General features: G+C 37.0%; 1 protein-coding gene across 1 annotated transcript; it reads left to right on the top strand.

The window, feature by feature from the left end:
- The first annotated feature begins 598 nt into the window (after positions 1-598).
- On the top strand, positions 599-17,415 carry LOC140933703 (G protein-coupled receptor kinase 5-like). Its single transcript, XM_073383314.1, has 16 exons — positions 599-744; positions 926-1,009; positions 1,150-1,265; positions 1,406-1,489; positions 5,271-5,404; positions 6,294-6,386; positions 8,968-9,031; positions 9,998-10,138; positions 11,159-11,349; positions 12,402-12,529; positions 12,619-12,707; positions 13,107-13,226; positions 14,270-14,407; positions 14,920-15,057; positions 15,736-15,864; positions 16,751-17,415. The coding sequence occupies exons 1-16, from the start codon at positions 693-695 to the stop codon at positions 16,763-16,765; spliced, it is 1,716 nt and encodes a 571-aa protein (XP_073239415.1). The 5' UTR covers positions 599-692; the 3' UTR covers positions 16,766-17,415.
- The last annotated feature ends 972 nt before the right edge of the window (positions 17,416-18,387 follow it).

The raw sequence follows: 18,387 nt of genomic DNA, 5'->3' as shown, positions 1-18,387 counted from the left end.
ACCGCAGGAAAATTTTTTCTCTTGAATCCTCAACAAAATGATCAAACTAAGGTAAAATACCTTCGTATTGAATTTCAAGAATTGTTGTAGTTTCTCCTTGTACAAACTAGAAAGATAAAGGCGCAATTTCGTTCTTGGATACCCTCAACTATGAAAATTCCAAAGAAAAACATAGTAAAAAACTCAGTTTTCTTAAAATCGGTGGTTGACAAAGTAATTAATGATGAATTTTCACTTGTTTTTTTATTATTATTATTTTTATATTTTATTTAACCTTGGTGATATGATTGCTTCCTTTATATTTCATCCTTTCAAACACGGGTGGTACTCGATTAAAAGTGCCCCTTTGTCCCCAGGGGGTGTCCGAGAGTCGAAAGAACCTAAAAAAAACAATTTGTGAACCTGAAAAGATCTTGACGATTCCACTCATACCGTATTTGTCGTTAAATAATCGCCTTGGGAGCTGCAGATCTCTTTCTTCATCTCATTGTAAGCCAGTAGCGTTCCACGTATCAGCCATCAGGGGTGTTCCTGAGGCGAATTCAACCAGGGTGCCCTGCAGAAAGGCTATACGTGATTAAAGAAACAGCTTGACCAATCAGAGACCTAGGTTGTGTTTCGGTCCATGACAGCCATATTCCTGTGGGTGGTTTCCTTACAAACCTTTATTTCCTAATGATTTGGTCCAAGTTATGGAACTAGAAAATATTGTAGCCAACACTGTGTATTTAAAAGCACGAGAGAGTGAGTATCGTGTCGGTGTTCATGGAGAGTGAGTCTCATAAACAGCGATCGTTCAAGTTCGCCGAGTCGATTGTCGCCTGTTCTCGTGTGTGCGTTTGCGAGCTCTCGCATTTTCGAGCTCAGAGTGTCACTAAGCAGCCTAACTTTTCGTATATTTGACATTTTTTCTTCCATTTTTCAGGTAAAACTAAAGGCAGGAGCAAGAAATGGAGGGAATTGCTAAAGTTTCCCCATCATACAATATCTGCACATTTGAAAAACGAGAGTAAGCTGTCTCTTGCATTTCCTTGGAGTTTACTTTCCCTGGTGTTTTCGCTAGTTGTCCCCTTGCCTACAGTCTATCGGATTTGTTTGAACCGCTTTCCAGTTTGTCGGACTTACTTTCTGTATGTTTTCAACACACAGTTCAGCTCACTTATGACAGGACCTGTGTACAAGAGCCCATCGGAAGGGAATTATTCCGACAGTTTTGCTCCGGCAGCGAGAGACTTCAGCGAGCCATTAACTTTCTCGACGAAGTGGTAAGGAACGAGAAAGCTCACCTGGCGATTATCTTGTATGCTATGTGCGAACACTCTTCCGTAATTTGCGGACACTAACGATTATACCGCGGAAGCTTCCATAAAGAAATCATTGTTTTTCTTTCTTGTCTTTGATTTAGGACGCATTTGACAAAGCTGAAGCGTCCAAAAAGCCTGAACTGGCAAAGGAGCTGGTACGCAAGCATCTTCCACAACAAGCAACGGTAAGCGGCGAATATGGGTAAAGAAGGATATTTTCCGTTTTTGTTTGTAGGACAATTTTTCCCCCGATCCAGCTGAGTCTAATCGTTAATAGAGCCAAAATCGTCTGCCAAAACCAGTCTGGAATTGTTTGTGTACATCTTACTCGAATACACACTCGATAATTTATTGCATTTCGTATCGTCGAAGTAATTCTTCTCTGCAGAGCGAAAGCGAAAGGAACGGAATTCGAAGGGTTTTTTGCCGGTTTACTTACACTTTTCATACGTTAATGAAGAGCGTCATATATAATTTAAAGATCCGAATACTAGTCAAATTAAAATTGTTCTCACGTTTTGATGGCATCCGCTACACTTGCGATTGGTTTATCTCTCTACCTGTCCGACACAACCTGAAATTTATTACGGTCTCGTTCTCCATAATTGAAACCTTACTAGGATGGCACGGTTCTCGAGTATACCTTGGTCCCAATGTATAAATTTCCAAGACCCGTCTGTGATACAATGATTCTACTACAAAGGGAAGGCCGAGCTAATGATTAGTGTAATAACCCCAAAGCGATTTGGAATGCCACGCACAGTAGATTAACGCCTGTACTTATGCTGTATTTCATTTCAATTTTTTTGTGTTTGCTTCCTTAAATACTACTTTTCCTTGCTTCTTTATGATACGATATTGGTTAGCAAGATCCTCAGACTTTGTGAAACGCGTCAAAAATTTTCAATCGCTTGTTGTAACATAGTCATCGCTTTAGCATGTATATGTTTCCCAGCTAATATTAATAACCTGATCAAGTGTTTAACTCGAGCTATTTCGAAACGCTTTTTTCCCAAGACATATCGCGTTGTACACCAGTTTACTAACTTCCTAAATACGGCTTGTTTATTCATTCACTAGGAAATAACAGTTCTCTTTGTTCCAATGAAATCCTGCCAATTATACAGAGTCCTATACAGTAACGGTGTTCTGAGTAATATAATTCGGTCAGCCAGCATGTCAGTTCTCGCTAAGATCAGATTTTTGGTTCTTGCAGCTGCTCGCTTTAAGATCACACGCCCGTAAGTCATTCTAGATAAATAGTTTATTGTAAGAACTACAGGTTGTCCCTATCAGTAAATAAATGTTTGGACAATTATACTGAAAGCACAGATAAATCCGACAGAACGTCACGTTTTGTAGGTTCTACTACTCCTTTCTCCTCACATCGCGAAATGAAATAGAAAGTGAACTTATTGTGATCTGTGATTTACAGTGTTACTGGATTTAACTCATAAGCAGTACTATTTCACGATAGTTACAAGTTAAATTATTCACATCCGAACAATAACACAATTTGTCACAATGTATCTTTTGACTTTACAGCCATCATTCGAATATTTGTGTCGTTTGTTTTGTTTTACGAAGTTACCTACCCTTCTTTCTTATTTTCAATTAGAATATCATGTTTTCTCGAACGAAAGCTAAGAGAATCAGGCCACTTCATGGTGACCAAAAAAATGTCATGAAGGACAGATTAAGATGATATCCTAGATTTGATGTTTTCAGACAACTACCAAAGTGATAGTGGTATTTGAAAATGATTTTAGTGATAGATATGCCAAACTCAGATTCAGTCCATGAAATTGTTATCCTTTGAAGGTTTGATTATTAGGTTTCAATATATTAAAGAAAGTTGAGATCTTCCCGCTATAATTCTCTATATCTTGAACAAAAAAGTGATGTTGAATTTGCAATTAATTATACATGCGAATAGCCTGCGATTGCATAAGTATTTCTGGTGATCGCTAACATGCAAACTAAATCAATTCAGAAAAAAATCGTCAAATACAATCTAAAAAGTAAATATCCTGGAGAATACTCGACTGTCAATAAAGGAGAAAGTGAAAAACCTTTAGTGAGTAAATCCTGTTTCATGTAGACTTAATCGCCTCTTCATTTCGTATCTAATCTCCAAGCAAGCTAGACTTAATGCTGATATTAAGAGTGTTCTTGTTACATTTAAGCTAGAATCTTTGATCAATGTAATTATTAAGAACATAAACAAGATAGTATAAATTGTTATGTTTCGAAATAAATTTTTGTGTTTGTTTGGTAGCAGCAATAGATTATTTCTCTTACAATTTGCTTGATTTACTAATTATCTGGTTAACCCTTCAAATCCCAAGAGTGACCAACATCAACTTTCTCCTAGCAATATCACTACATAATTAAAAGAAAAGGTTATAAGAACAAATAAAATGATTACCTAAGGGACAATGTTTTGATCTTTGAACAAATTCTCTCAACTAATTCTGTAAGGAAATGTATGGAGATCAGTTTGGAGAATTTGTATTTGGATATTAAAGAGTTAAAATAGTTTTTTTGTCTGATTCTAAGTGACAGTAGTAATAACATAAGGCTTGTTTATGTACACAAACTGAAACAATAAAATTAGCAAAAAAAACACTTAAAACTAAAGTATCATAAATTCCAAGCCCAGCCTCACAGTTCTCTTACTGACATGATCAAACTGTTTAAGAGCAAATCTAGCTTGTTACAAGTGTATTTATTAACCACAATGTTGATTGAGTTTTCAAGTAGCCATAGCTTATGAATTTTCATCAGGAGTGTGATATTTCGGATACAGACGGACACCCACCTAGTACAGACACCTCATTATTATGGACAGTTCGCTTGTTCCCTGGGGAAAGAAAACCCTTACAGTTTTTACAAGTTCAACCCCCTTAATACGGGTCACACTTTCTATGGCCCCCCTCAGTGTCCATATTAACACCGTTCGACTGTATATAGTAGTGTTTGCAATGTGCTCTTTGGCTAAGGGTAGACTTGTACTGTACACGTGTACCATCACGTATAACACCTTCGTTATGTCAAACTTTATTTGGCAAGATCAAATCGAAAAAATAAAGTAGAAAAAAAAAATTGAAAATATACAAACATAAAGAATTAAAGCCCAAAAGGGATCGGCACGAACGGGACACTAAGACCCATGCAGGGTGCCTACCCTAGGAAAATATAAGGATTTAAAATAGGGGTATATACAAAAAGTAAAATCTAGTTGAAGTACGATGAAAGTCTAATTGTAGAAAAATCTAATTGTACAAAATTGTCTTCTAACTGTAGAGAAATCTAAAAGTATTAAAAATAAATAAATAAATAAATAAAAAATAATAAAGTATATACATAGAGGATATTACACGGTGGCGCGAAGATATGAATTTTATTTTCGAGTGGCAAAACAATATTTTACAAACGAGCACAGGGAGTGAGTAAAATATTGTTTTTGCCACAAGAAAATAAAATTCATATCTTCAAGCCGCCATGTAATGTTCTTTTTATTATATAGACAAAAAGACACCGATAAAAATAATAATAGAGGGAAATTACCGAAATTATGACATCAATAAACTCACGTGTGAGATTATGGAAAATAAACCACTAAGGTCCCGGATGTAGTTTTTATGAATTTTACGAGTGGTATATTTTCCAGTAAAACACCGGTGTCTACATAATAAATATATATGTATCATTTCACCTGATATAAGCTGTTTCCAGTTGTGGCCATTAATGACAGCTCCACTGACTGCAGTGGTATTGTCATGGTAGAAAGATTCAGTTAGAAGGAACTATTTTAACAGCACCTGTTCCTACTGCATGAAATAAGAACTTCCAAGTTCCACTGATCATTTTTTTAAAGTTTACCCTTGGATTTTGTTGTGTGGAGCTTAACACTCTAACCTATAGAAAACCTCATCCTTTGATACCTATTTTTTGTTTGTCCAGCATGATAATGCTGAAATTGAAAATAACTACAGAGTGGCTGGGGTTATGGATGATACAGCACAGAAGACAATCAGTACAGTTTCTACTGCTGCCGATGATGATTTTTCAATGGAATTTTTCAAAGATGCTGTCAGGTATGTTAAAATTGTTTTCTTGAGATGTTGCTTTGATCTTATTACTCTAAAAACCTGCGTATAAGAACCTCCTCTTTTTCAAGTCTGGCAAAAATAATTATTTAGTTGTTATGAAGGAAATGATATTATTGATTGTTGATTACCAGAAACATAAACTTGGGTTTGGTCTTTAAATATACAGTATTTATTCAAATTGAACCATATTATCATAATCCTAACAGTATTGTATGGTCTTGTTATACTTAAATTTGCAATATCAAAGTTACACTGCTAGCTTAAATTATTGTTTGTCATAATTTAACTGTAACCCACATAAGAACCTGCTTGATCACGTTCTTGTATTTTGGGGTATTTCTGCCAGGAGGTTCTTAATCCACTAGGTTCCTCTATGCAGGTTTTTACTGTATTTATCTGAACTCGAACAATCAGTGTATGTTCCTTTGTTGAAGTTAAATTTCATAGCTTGTTTATGTATCCAGCAGTTTTAGCAGTTTTCTAAGTGTTTAGCCAAGGAATATGTGGCCAACACATTTTTCTCAAACAAGGATGCCATGAGGGTGGTTGTTTTTAAATCCTATTTATTTTGCTCACATCATTGCAAAATGCTCACCCTGCAAAATGCATGTAAATCCTGCTTCATCTGTGCACAAATTTGGCGGTTTGAAATGCAAAAGTTTGGCACACACAAAGTGTAGCCATTATGCCATTAGTTGTGCATAGCATCTTGACTTGGATTTAAATTTCAAAGCATTATTGCCGATTCCATTCTTACAACCTTTCCCTCCATTATGGGAAAATTAAATTCAATTATGGCAGACAGTTTTCTTTCAAAACAGATTATGTAGTATATTTCTGCATGTTGTGATACATATTTACTTGTCTGTTGTAGGGAGGTCAATGATTTCTTGGGGGAGAGGCCATTTGAAGACTACCAACAAACAATGTACTTTGCTAGATATCTACAGTGGAAGTGGCTTGAAAGGTACATATTTGCCTTTGTTTGCATTAATTAGCAAAAGTGATAATGGAGTGTTAATGATTTAATGAAGTTAGTCATAAATAGAACAAGAAAATGATAATTACATTCTAAATATCTTTTTAAGCAGTGTCACCCAGTAAGCAAAGCATTTCTCTCAATGGTGACATTGACGTAAGTTTAAAGTGACACCTTATTCTTTTTTTCGCTTTTGTCTGACTCTTGCTGAAATTAATTTAAGCTGTGATGTTAGCTGCAATTTTATGGCATTTGCCAGTCTTTATGCAGTGGTTCCATATTAGGGTGCATGTGATAATAAATCACCTTGGCTCTATGTTTTCTGTAACTCAATCTTACACCAGAAATGCCCATGAAATCCCTGACAGTTAACAAATTATGTGAAAGGCCCTGAGCAAATAGCATGGATGTCATTTATAATAATTTTCGCGTATTGTGGACAGGAGTGAAAACTAGAACCTTGGTTATAGTGGTTCTGTGTAAACAGAACAACTAAACTCGCAAATTGTCAACTGGTTGATAGTTCGTCCAGCACCATGTGAATTTAGCCTTAGTAAGAAACCCAAGGACAATGTAACCCTGATTATAACAAAGTGTCCAGGGACTGAGAAACACGCTCATTAAAATGGGGGTAGAATAAATCATGGTCCTGCTTCATGCATTTATACCGGGGTGTTGGTTATATAAGGGTTTGTTGTATCAGGGTTGCACTGTGACGCGTAGACTGCAAAACAGTGGTTTTTTTTCTCAAAATCAGTAAAGAAATCGGTAAAGCATGGCGTAAGAGTCTTACGCGCCCGTAGGGCGTGTGAGGCGAGAGAAAAAAAACCGACCGTCCGTTTTCCATACAATGAGTTCGTTCCAACCAGGGGGTTCAAAAATGTCGTCGAGCTGTCAAAAATCTGTTCGCAACTCCGCCCTCTTTGTGAATTTGATAGACTGGCGTGTTATTATTGACGCTGTAATCCAGTAATTATAAAGCAGTTTTTGGCGTTGCTTGCCTGTGAAATGAAGTGTATATATTGAAATGTAGTATATACAGTGGAGGATCAAAAATGAGTGAAAGTGGCAGTATGACAACAAAGAGGGAGAAAGCCGAAAGAGCCGAGGCTTTCGGACAAATTGTAGAATGTGCGGCTCTTGTTTCAAAACACAGTTCGGCAATTTTACGAATGGATGGATAAGCTCGGAAAATGCGTTTGTTGCGCCTACCAGAAAAGGGGAAACGTTACCAAAGTGGGCCGACCTACTGAAAAACGAACTTTTCGTTGTCCTCGAGGAGGGAGAATCTTTCTCCACAAGAGCAGTTTGCTTTCCGTGCGGAACAATGGTTAGAAATTGCCCCGGGGAACTGCACGGCGATGCTTTCGCAAATTAGAGAAGAACTGAACACGCCAACTGACAATGAACAATTATTGCGATTGAAAAGAATGAGTAAATCCCCTCATTCCAAACCACGTCTTGGTGATTTAGCTCTGTAAATATTACTATCTGTGAGAATTTAAAATCCTGCCAAAAACGCTAACGAGTTTGGCCCAGCGCGCGTGACAAAACATTGCAGGAAAAAGTCACATTCACGGACACAAAGAAAATCGCTTAAAATTATTCAAATCCAGGAGGCACTTTGGAGAAATAAAACAACCTAAAACCCTTAATCAGCCGCAATGAAGAGCTTTACATTTCTAAAGGGGCCAAGAAAGAAAATGCTCTTGCGTCAGAGGGCAAATCATGCCTACCAGAGAAAATCAATATGCGTGTCACGACCTCTCAGTATGAAATATATTTAATAAGCGGCCAAAATTCACATTTGCTCAGTCAAAACATTTTCCTCCAAAGCATAATCTACTCCACAGAGAAAACAATCCATTGGAACAAGCGGCATGTTTGCATGAGGTAAAAGTCGTGTGTTTCCTACCGATCCCGCTTTTTTAGCCAGGTGAGATAACAATGACGGTCGGCCGTTGAACGGAACTTGAAGAACTCTTTGCATGAACAAACATCCAATAAATAAGGCTTTTGTCAAATCCTGTTGGTAGAACACAGAAAACATCCTTTCCCCTGAGTAGCAACTCCAAAGCTTCCCTCTGCTCCGATTTTAAAACAAATCCCAATTCTTGCGAGCAAATCCAGGCGATCAACATCTGTCATTTTACAGCGAAAGCTTTAGCAATTCATCTCGGTATGAAAAACGTGAATGACATGTTGAAAACATTACTTGACAGCTTGGTGACAGCTTGCATCGAAATTTAGCCAATGGGAATTGCCCGTGGCTGGGAGAAGTGGGTAATTCGAACGAATATAACGTATGCAAAATGGACAGTCCGTATTTTTAGCGTCTCTCCCCAGTCTCGCTCTCTGTTTTCAGCCTCATTCCAGACCTTTTGTTTGACTGCTCGCGCGTACTTGAATACGCAAAAATACGGACTGTTTTGCAGTCTATGTGACGCGTAAGGAGTTAGGCCATTAGTTTTAGGCAACTCAAGATTCAACCTGTTTATTCAGTAGTGTAGCATTGACCTATAGTAAACTGAAATAAAAACTTTAATCAGGATGTCTCATTCTTTATCAGACAACCAGTAACGAAAAAGACGTTCCGCCACTATAGAGTGTTAGGAAAAGGTGGATTTGGAGAGGTAAGATTGTTTAAATGCAGTTTTAATAGGTTTTTAAAAGATTTTTTGAAAAAGAATCGAGCATGAACCTAAGGTCTGAGTCAGCTATTCAGGCTTTTTAAATTTCTCTCATTCTTTGAAATCATTTGATTCTTCTACCCAAATATTAAAGTCATTTTGGAAATCTAAGGTTCCTTTTATTCAGTGGAAGCTCTCTTAATACTTGCATTAAACCTAAAAAAGATAAGGTGAAAAATTTGTCCAAGTGCAAAGTGCCTAACAGAGCCACCTTAATGGGCACTCTCATAGGCTGACAGCTAGTTCTACTTACGTACAACTACCTTCACAAAACCCCATTTCAACTCCCATGCTAACTCTGTATTTTTACATTGCCGTAGCTGATTTGGACACTTTCAGGGTGTACAAGGTAGATTTTGGCTTTGTTTTTCAGTTCCTGTAAGCAGACACCTAAAATGAAATCTCACTCGCCCCTGAATCTTGTATTATAATAAATCAACTTCATATCACTGTTCGTTACAGTGAATTTACATCATTTTAAGTGTTGGGTTTTTTTTTTCACAGACACATCCAGTTACACTTCAAAAAACCACTTTAATTTTATGCCTGTGACTGAATAACAATGTTGTCAGAACAACAGTATATCCAAACACAAACAAACATTACATTCCCAATGTTTATTTGTAGCTGGGCAAGCTCCCTTAAGTGTCCATCTAACCCTTACAACTTTAGTGGAGGCATGTAAGCATCCAGCTCCAGTGACCTTTTTCCATCTATGTATCTATGGTAACACATATAATGTTTATGAATTCATGTCTTCCTGGGAAATTACTCCAATTTAAATTAGTGCAAAGTTGTTCTCAGGAGCCAGAATGTTTGTTTTTTTTCAGCTTTGGACAACTTTTTACCTGTCATCATTTTTGTCAGTGACTTAACACTCAATCTGTAACTCAACATTTTGTTTTAAAGGTCTGTGCATGTCAGAGTAAAATTAGTGGTAAAATGTATGCGATGAAAAAACTGGAAAAGAAACGGATAAAGAGACGGAAAGGAGAAGCAATGGCATTAAACGAGAAGCAGCTGTTGGAAAAAATTGACAGCAGATTTGTGGTAGGTACAGGTAAATAGAGATTTAGAGGACAATTTTCAGTTTTTTTTACCCTGCGAGCAAAGGTTTCTCTTTTGCATGGCGTTAATGAGGTCGTTTGCATGGCTTGTCACTGGCTAAGTTGGTTTGTTTTACACCCCTCAGGAGAAACCTGTACAGTGAGCCACTTGTGGTTTCTGTTGACCATGTGCCAGATCGTTAATTTGTTATTATAGAGATAATGATGTAAAATTTTATCACCTGATTCAGGGAGGCAAGCCATGCATTATTATACACAGAAACAAAGGAAAATAGATTTCTACCAAGGATAAAAAATCAGCGAGAGCGCATACCCAAAAGTGCGAGTGTTCCAGGTGTGGGAGCTGCAAACTTGTGAGTGATGAGTTGTGTGGGTGCCTGTACAATTGAAAAGTGACAAGAGCTGTCAATCCGTCACAAGGCTTCAGAAATGCTGTATGAAACTAGGCCAGTCTCTCTTTTGGCTCATGCTGGCGCCCTAAAAATTCGCACACCTTGCACACTTGCATCATTGCACGTGCACTCTCACAGATTTTAGAGCAAAAGAGAGACTGCTCACAGTCTATTTTAGTCAGTGACATAGGCAGCTCGGAAGAAAAATTCACCACCACGTTTGTCACATAAACCTAGTTTAGTGGCCTTCGTTCCCACAAGTCTCCTTCAGTTCAGTGTCCTAGTTACCAGGTCATAGGCTTAACTCTCGTTGGGAGTATTTGGATTTTTCTTCCGAGCTGCCTGTGTCACAGAGAAAACATCTTTCTCATGTATAGCCAAACAACTGTATACAGCTAGCATTATTGGCATATAAGAGTCTAAGCAACTGCTCATGAAACAAAGGATTCTGTGGATCATACGAACGTTGAATTTTGAAAAACATTTTTGGCGAAAAAAGTGCATATTATACACAGGTAAATATGGTAAATTGTCCGCTGTTTTCAGTAGCTGATATGAAATCATGGTCTTTTTAGAAATGGACTTTTTATTATAATTTTTTTTTTCTGTAGGTCAGTTTAGCATATGCATATGAAACCAAGGACGCACTCTGTATGGTGTTAACACTAATGAATGGTGGAGACCTTAAGTTCCATATTCATAACATGGGTAATCCCGGTTTTGAAGAAGAAAGAGCAGTATTTTATGCAGCAGAAGTCATGTTAGGATTAATTCATTTACACTCCAAGAGAATAGTTTACAGGTATGCGGTATTGCCAAAAAATGATACTGATTTATTTAACCAATCTCTCAACTGTGCTGTCTCACAGGGTTCGTACAGGTCATGAAAAACCTAGAAAGACATGAAATTTAAGAATTTCATCTTCCAGGCCTTCAAAATTGAATTGCCGGTCCTTGAAAGTCATGGAAAATTAAAATTTTGTTTGGTAGTTTAGTTACTTCAGATGACAAAGCAAGGACAATGAAAGATTGAGACGAGAAATTACATGGTAATATTAAACAGTGTTAACGGCACACATTTTGGTGGACACCAGAGTTTGTGGCTGTTGAACTGTGTCATGTCAAAAAAATGCCCTGAAACAAGGAAAGTTTTGAAAAATTTCAAAAGTGACAGCAAACCTAAGGTCATTGAAAAAGTCAAGAAAAGTCATGAGATTTGAAGAGCTCATAAGAGTAGGAACCATGATCTTATCAGGTGGACAAACAGGCAAGAATATCTCAATGATAACAGTTAATTGCATATGCACATTTTGTGCAAGTGGAAAGTATCCAGATCAATAAAGAACTTTTCTTAGATAGCCAAGAATATTTGGCAGTGCAAGAATAATTAACAATTATTGGACGAGGTTGAGCAAAATATCATGATTTGTCTTTGGCGAGCAGATCAATTATTTGCCGAAGCCGAAGGCTGAGGTAAATAATTTGATCTGCAAGACACTGACAAATCATGATATTTTGCGATAACCGAGTTCAATAAATTGTTTTATCGTTTGATCACCAAGTTTGTTTTTTTAATGAATATCCTTGGGAAGCGAAGTGGTCTGCCATTTTCAGATGAGCGATCGCAAGAAGGAGAAAAGCCCAGTTTCCTTTACGCATGAGCAGAATATTATTTGCAGCCAAACACTGTTGGACGGCATTGCACATGAGCAGGCCATTATTTGTAGGCAGTTATTTGCAGGTCACGTGGTGGGATCTCGGCTAATGAAAAGAAAGAAAAATTTGCTTTGAATGATAATCCCAATTAATGTAACAAAAATGATGTTGATGATTGTTCATTCAATTTCCTTGCAGGGATATGAAACCAGAAAATCTTCTTTTAGACGACTATGGTCATGTTCGAATCTCAGATCTTGGTTTAGCTGTTCAAATAAAAAATGGCGAGACAATACGAGGGAGAGTAGGAACAATAGGCTATATGGGTATGTGGTGTAAATTTCCTGTCAGCTAGATCTGGTGTAATGAAATGATGCATGATTCATTGATAGATTCTGCTCACTTTATATTTTAGCCCCTGAAGTTGTCAAAAACGAACGTTATACATTTTCACCAGACTGGTGGGGTCTAGGCTGTCTTATATTTGAGATGATTCAAGGAAAAGTAAGTTAATTACTAATGCCTATGTATTAATTATTATTTGTTTTAAGAGAAACAAAAGAAATCCGTAGCTGTTTGATTCCCTGCCTGCTTGTTGTATTTATCCTGACAGTAACTCGAAATCTAAGCCTCAGGTGCTTTCCATTTGTCAGAAGTGGCTAGCCAGACCAGTTCAGGCATGAAGAGAATTCCAAATCAAGACTGTCAAGTCAGATCAGTCAATACCTGAATGGCATGTTATTTTTGTACAGCAGTGATAGGCTTTCACAAAAACTTCAACAAAAGACAGATGTTTCATTCAAAATGACCGTTCTGACTGGTCAGCTCTGTCTTTTGTTAAGTGCCCTTAGTGACAGCCCTGTATGTGAACTTCTAAATGTGATCCATTGTTCTGTTTTGCAGTCTCCATTTCGAGCAAGAAAAGAAAAGGTAAAGAGAGATGAGGTGGAACGGAGGGTCAAAGAGGATCAGGAAGCATACACAGAGAAATTCAGTTCTGCGGCAAGGTTAATATGTGGTCAGGTGAGTACTGGTCTCTTGCAGTCTCTTGCCAAATGACTAGGGAACTGACAATTTTACTGATAATTTGACTAACAATAGATGACTCTGACAATAGATTGATCGAAACGCACCAATTACACTACGAGTCTTCATAGCCAATAACATCTCAGCTTAACTGACAGATGACCAATAACATCGCGACGTAATTGACCAATCAGGTCAATAACCAGAGTATAATACCACCAACTGACGTGATACAACTCAACTCTGAAGATGACTACTGCACAGGTTGTCGAAACGGCAGTCACTGTCATCAACAACAGTCCTATTCAGGACTACATTAACCCGGACGATCAAAAACAAGTTACTTTTGAAATGACTCCTGGGTTCAAACCTTTCACAGTCTCTTACCAAGTTACGGAGTAGGTCCATGGGTCCTGGAACTGGGTACTCTAAAGTCCTATAGAATTTCTTTGCTATTTTGAGGACAGAGTAGTTAAGGATTGTGGTTGTTGAAAATGCAGAAAATCAGTTACCATAGAAAGTCATGTATAGTTAATCTTCATTGTGGTATGTTTAGTCCTATCAACTTCTGAACCTGATTTCAAGCATGCAAGTGTATTTCAAATCAGTCATCTAAAAACATGTATGGCCAGTTCTAGCCTAGAGTATGTTTAGGATTGAACTCTGTTAGGAAATTTACAAGAGTCACAAAATTTAACAAGAGTGCTACAAAAATTGTGAAAGTATCGAAAATAATGAAATTTTGCGTGTCCATTAACAAAAAGTGATGAGGAAATGTAAATGAGGCCAAGAAAAGTCTTAAACGAAACAGCGAAAATTGCGAAAATAATTAAAATTAGGGCAAAGCCATTAATAAGAAGGGGCAAGGAAATGTAAATTTTGTAGTTTTGGCAAGGTTATAATATTATAGTGAATATATAGGTTCACAGGTCTGAATGGTTGTCAGGAAGTGTGAGAAACAGGCTGGCCCCAAAGGATTTTAACATTTCAGTGATGATTGCAGACTAGTTATTTACCTACAGGTTGCCTTTTTTTTTCAGGCCCTTCAAAAGGAAGTGTCTAATAGACTAGGATACAATGATGTGGGTGGAGAGGAAGCTAAGAAACATATTTTCTTTAGGAACATTAACTGGCCTCAGTTGGAAGCGGGAATGTTCAAACCTCCATTTGTACCTGATGTGAGTTCTTAGGTGTTGTGTGATCGATAGAGAGTTTAAGCAGTGACATTTTTTAACGATGCACATCAACCAGAAGGGAGCGCTCTTCTCTTTTATTGTGCCTTGACGCTACCAAATTTGTATAGCTAAGTGTCTTAGTTTACTTTTATAAAGATGAATTGCCCAAGAATTTGTTCAAAATCATGGCCGAAGAGTGCAAAAAGTCCACTTCCAGTGTTAGCCGTTACATTGGACCTTGAGTTTTATTCAACTTGATCTACATGACGTGGATGGATATTTTTCTTCCCCTTGATTATTTGGGGTGGTCTTTTACATTTTATTTGCATCAGATAGTGAGAAAAGGTGTGTCTCAACACTACTGGTCACAAAAATCCCATTTCCCTACGCTATTGAATTGCACCGTGGGCAGTATTCAATTAATAAAAATAAACTGCATGCTTACCTGATTTGTTACATCTAATATAATGTTATACATAATGTTTGTTTTAATTAAAGAAATGCTTTATCCCCAGCCTAGAGCCGTCTACTGCAAAGATGTATTAGACATTGAACAGTTCTCTTCTGTGAAGGGCGTCCGTTTGGATGAAAGCGATGATGATTTTTATAGGAGATTTGCTAGTGGATCAGTCTCAATCCCTTGGCAATCAGAGGTAGTTCCTAATATCTGTGTTTAGCTGTTAGGAGTATTATTCAAATATGTTCTGTCATGTATCTCTCTTTTCAGATAAAAAACAAACTGAATAACAAATTGTTTTCCTCTGTGTCAAATTATCACACTTAATTTACCCATATCAAGTTATCAGCCACTAATAGTAATTGAAAGTAATATTTTTAAGTCATTTACACTCTTAGCAGGTACTGTTTGGATAATTTATCCAGTTGAAAGGCTCTAAGTGATTTTTGTTCTTACCTCAAATTCTCCCTAAGCTATTTAAAGGGGAATACAGTATTGTTAACCCACATTAAGCCAACTGTTACTATTTGAAATTTCTTATGTTTTTTCTTTGTATCTCACTTTTTCACTCTGCTTTCAACAGAGCAAGGTAAACTAATGAGAAAAAGGGAGCGGGTGTATGGCTTTTTTTCTCACATTTGTTGAACAATTACAAGTCACTGTAAATGAAAATTTGACAATACTTCCCGAACACGAGCAGTGTCAAACAACATGAAACACAATGACCAGACTAAGACAGAGTTCAAGCTGTAATATTCCGTTTAAGACTCCACTATGAAGCTATTTCAAAGCCTCCATTAGTCTCATACAAAATACTGTTAGCCTAAATTTTGAGAAAAAAAATGTCAAAATTTGTTATGCTATGTTTTTGCAGATGATTGAGATGGAATGCTTTGCAGAACTGAATGTATTCGGCCCAAATGGTACTCCAACCCTTGATCTTGTTGGGGATACTCCACCCGAGCCTCCAAAAAAGAGGGGAATGGCTTGTTGTTCAGGATCAGTGAGTTAATCATGTTTTAATTTTGAAAACATCGCAAAGTATAAATCAGGGGAGAAAAAAGAAAAGAAAAAAAGAAAATTCTTGGTAGTCTTCAAGTACATCACTTACAGACCCTGATTTGTCTCCAGTCATCATAATGTGTGTAGCATGGGAGTACTAGGTGTCCCTTGCTCCCCTACCCCATGCACTCCCACCACACTTGCTATGAAGGTAACATTGCATGAGTTAGTTACAGGCCCTAAATTTAAGAACGACTATTTACATCACATTACTAAACAGAGGCATAGTAACCATAACCAGAGAAATTAGAAATCATAATTAATATATTAGAACTCTAGATTGAAAGTCCCGTTTACAGCAATTTGCAAGCGGCAAACATCATACATACATTTACATTTGAATAGGCTGACTGGAATGTTGTACTTGGGGCTTATACATTTACATTCATACTACATTGTATAATCCATCAAATATACGTAATTATGAAGGTCAGGGAAACTTGATGATTATTAGTGCAAGTTTACGTAATTCTTTGTTGTGGGGGTATTGCCTTGCAGCCATCCTGTGCCATAAATCAGCCTAGTCAAGATAAATGGGGTGTTTGATTGACCATAATTCTGGATAAAGAAACTCTTAGATATTCGATAATCCCTAATCTTTCAATGTAGTCTTTTGCCAGAGTACAGTAGGATCAATAATTTAAATGTACTGCTGGTCTTTTGCCGGGATTACTGCTAGCAGCAGCCTTCCTTTGTTATCAAGCCATTTTACAATGAAAGCAAGTGGTGCATGTCTGAACTTGCTCTGGCCAAAATTATATTTTAGACTGACATTTTTGACAGAGATAGTCACTTATTGTTTATTTTTTTTGGTTGTGTGTTTGCAGGATGATGATCTTTGACAGTAAATTCAAGAAACAATTTTTTGTACAAAGTAAAAAGTTATCAAAATATTATTTCTAAATCTACTTGAACAAAGTAGGAAAGTGTAGTCACTATCTTGTTCATTTGGTGTACAGCGAAAAATAATGATGGTAGGTCCTCGTAGGATGCCACTAAACCTTTAACATTTTTTAAAAATATTTTAGTGGTGAGCCAGGTGGTTTTGATCAATGTAATTAAGATAATTATTAAAAATAAATTCTTGACTTTTAGTTCTTTTTAACCTTGGTTGAGGTGCAGATTGTACTATTCAGACAATACTGTTATTCCAGTCACATGGGCAATATGACATCAGTGTAAATTTGGTATAAACTTAATAGTGGACAAGGGAAAAGTCATTATTAAAATAAATGCAAAAGCAGACATGTTTTTGGTATAATTTAGCACTGTAACTGCTATGTGATAAATGTTTGGTTTAGTATTTGTACTCAAGTTTAATTACTATAAATAGTGAATTGGGCAAATAGTACAGTTGCGTCTCTCTTAACGGACACCTCTACAAGATGGACATCTCTGTAAAACAGACACCTAGAGTTGGTCATTGCCTTTCTTTACTCCCTTTATTCGACTGTCCATGAGGCCCTGTTTACAAGGAGGGATGGTAACCCTGGTGCTTGGTTTTCCCTAGCACTCGCACATTTCCTCTTTTTTTACACAATGTGTTTTACAAGGCTGGTAGGGTTGCCCTGACACTAGAGTAACTCTACCTGAGTGTTAGTGTGTCAGGACAACTTTCCTCCATCATGCATGATCAGTTATCTTGACAATTTAAATGGAATTATCTAATTTCTGAGCTAAATTATGAACATTTTCTGTATAGGGTGATAATATTTTCCCGTTTTCTTGTGAATTTAACGTGTTTTCTATAGAGAAGTTCAAGTTTTATTTAAAATCTTGGACGTTACAAAGAATGTCACACATGACTTTGAAACACGTCAGTAAAGTTGACCCGGGTGATAGGGTAACCCGCTTGCGAGGGTAACCCTAGCACAAGGGTAACCCTCTCTCCTTGTAAACAGGCCCTAAGAGAGAAATCTCTCTAAGATGGACACTTGTGCCAGTTCTAAAGGTGTCCGTCGTAGAGAGTTGGCTGTATGATTGTGACCATTATTCATGTAATGTCAAACTTCAAAAGTCAAAACAATCAAAATAATTAATTATGTAAGCAGTTATACAGAGAAAAGAATCTTAATTTAAATAATTTAATTGTAAAGTACTGCTTATGAGTTCCACGGCCTCTAAATCTTGTAAATTACTCAATAGGGCCATTTATATGACGAAAAATAAGACGCAAACTGTACCATTTATACGAGCATGTCTTATCTAATAAGACGCGTCTTAGCTAAGCCGCGTCTTATTTTAGACAAAATGTGCCGTTTATACGGAAAGTTTGCATCTTATTTAAGACGCGTCTTATGTAAGACACGTCTTATTTTTCCTCGTATAAATGGCCCTAATATTGCCTGTTCAGCAGCTTTGTTCCACTTGATTTCATCACTGATGATTATTCAAAAAATGGTATGATGCTCTTTTCAGGGCAATCCTTTTAAGTTTTAATGTAACAGCACCTGTAAAACTGTGT

The sequence above is a fragment of the Porites lutea genome, chromosome 4, assembly GCF_958299795.1.
Source record: "Porites lutea chromosome 4, jaPorLute2.1, whole genome shotgun sequence".
NCBI lineage: Eukaryota > Metazoa > Cnidaria > Anthozoa > Scleractinia > Poritidae > Porites > Porites lutea.
The sequence above is the reverse complement of the archived record's forward strand: the minus strand, read 5'-3'. Positions and strand labels throughout refer to the sequence as shown.

What these genes read in the sequence shown, in the direction of transcription:
- LOC140933703 (XM_073383314.1), top strand. Translation starts at nt 693, where the DNA reads ATGGAACTAGAAAATATTGTAGCCAACACTGTGTATTTAAAAGCACGA. An exon ending in TGCACATTTGAAAAACGAGA is followed by an intron (nt 1,010 to 1,149) that starts GTAAGCTGTCTC and finishes TTCAACACACAG; the next exon opens with TTCAGCTCACTTATGACAGG. An exon ending in AACCTCCATTTGTACCTGAT is followed by an intron (nt 14,408 to 14,919) that starts GTGAGTTCTTAG and finishes CTTTATCCCCAG; the next exon opens with CCTAGAGCCGTCTACTGCAA.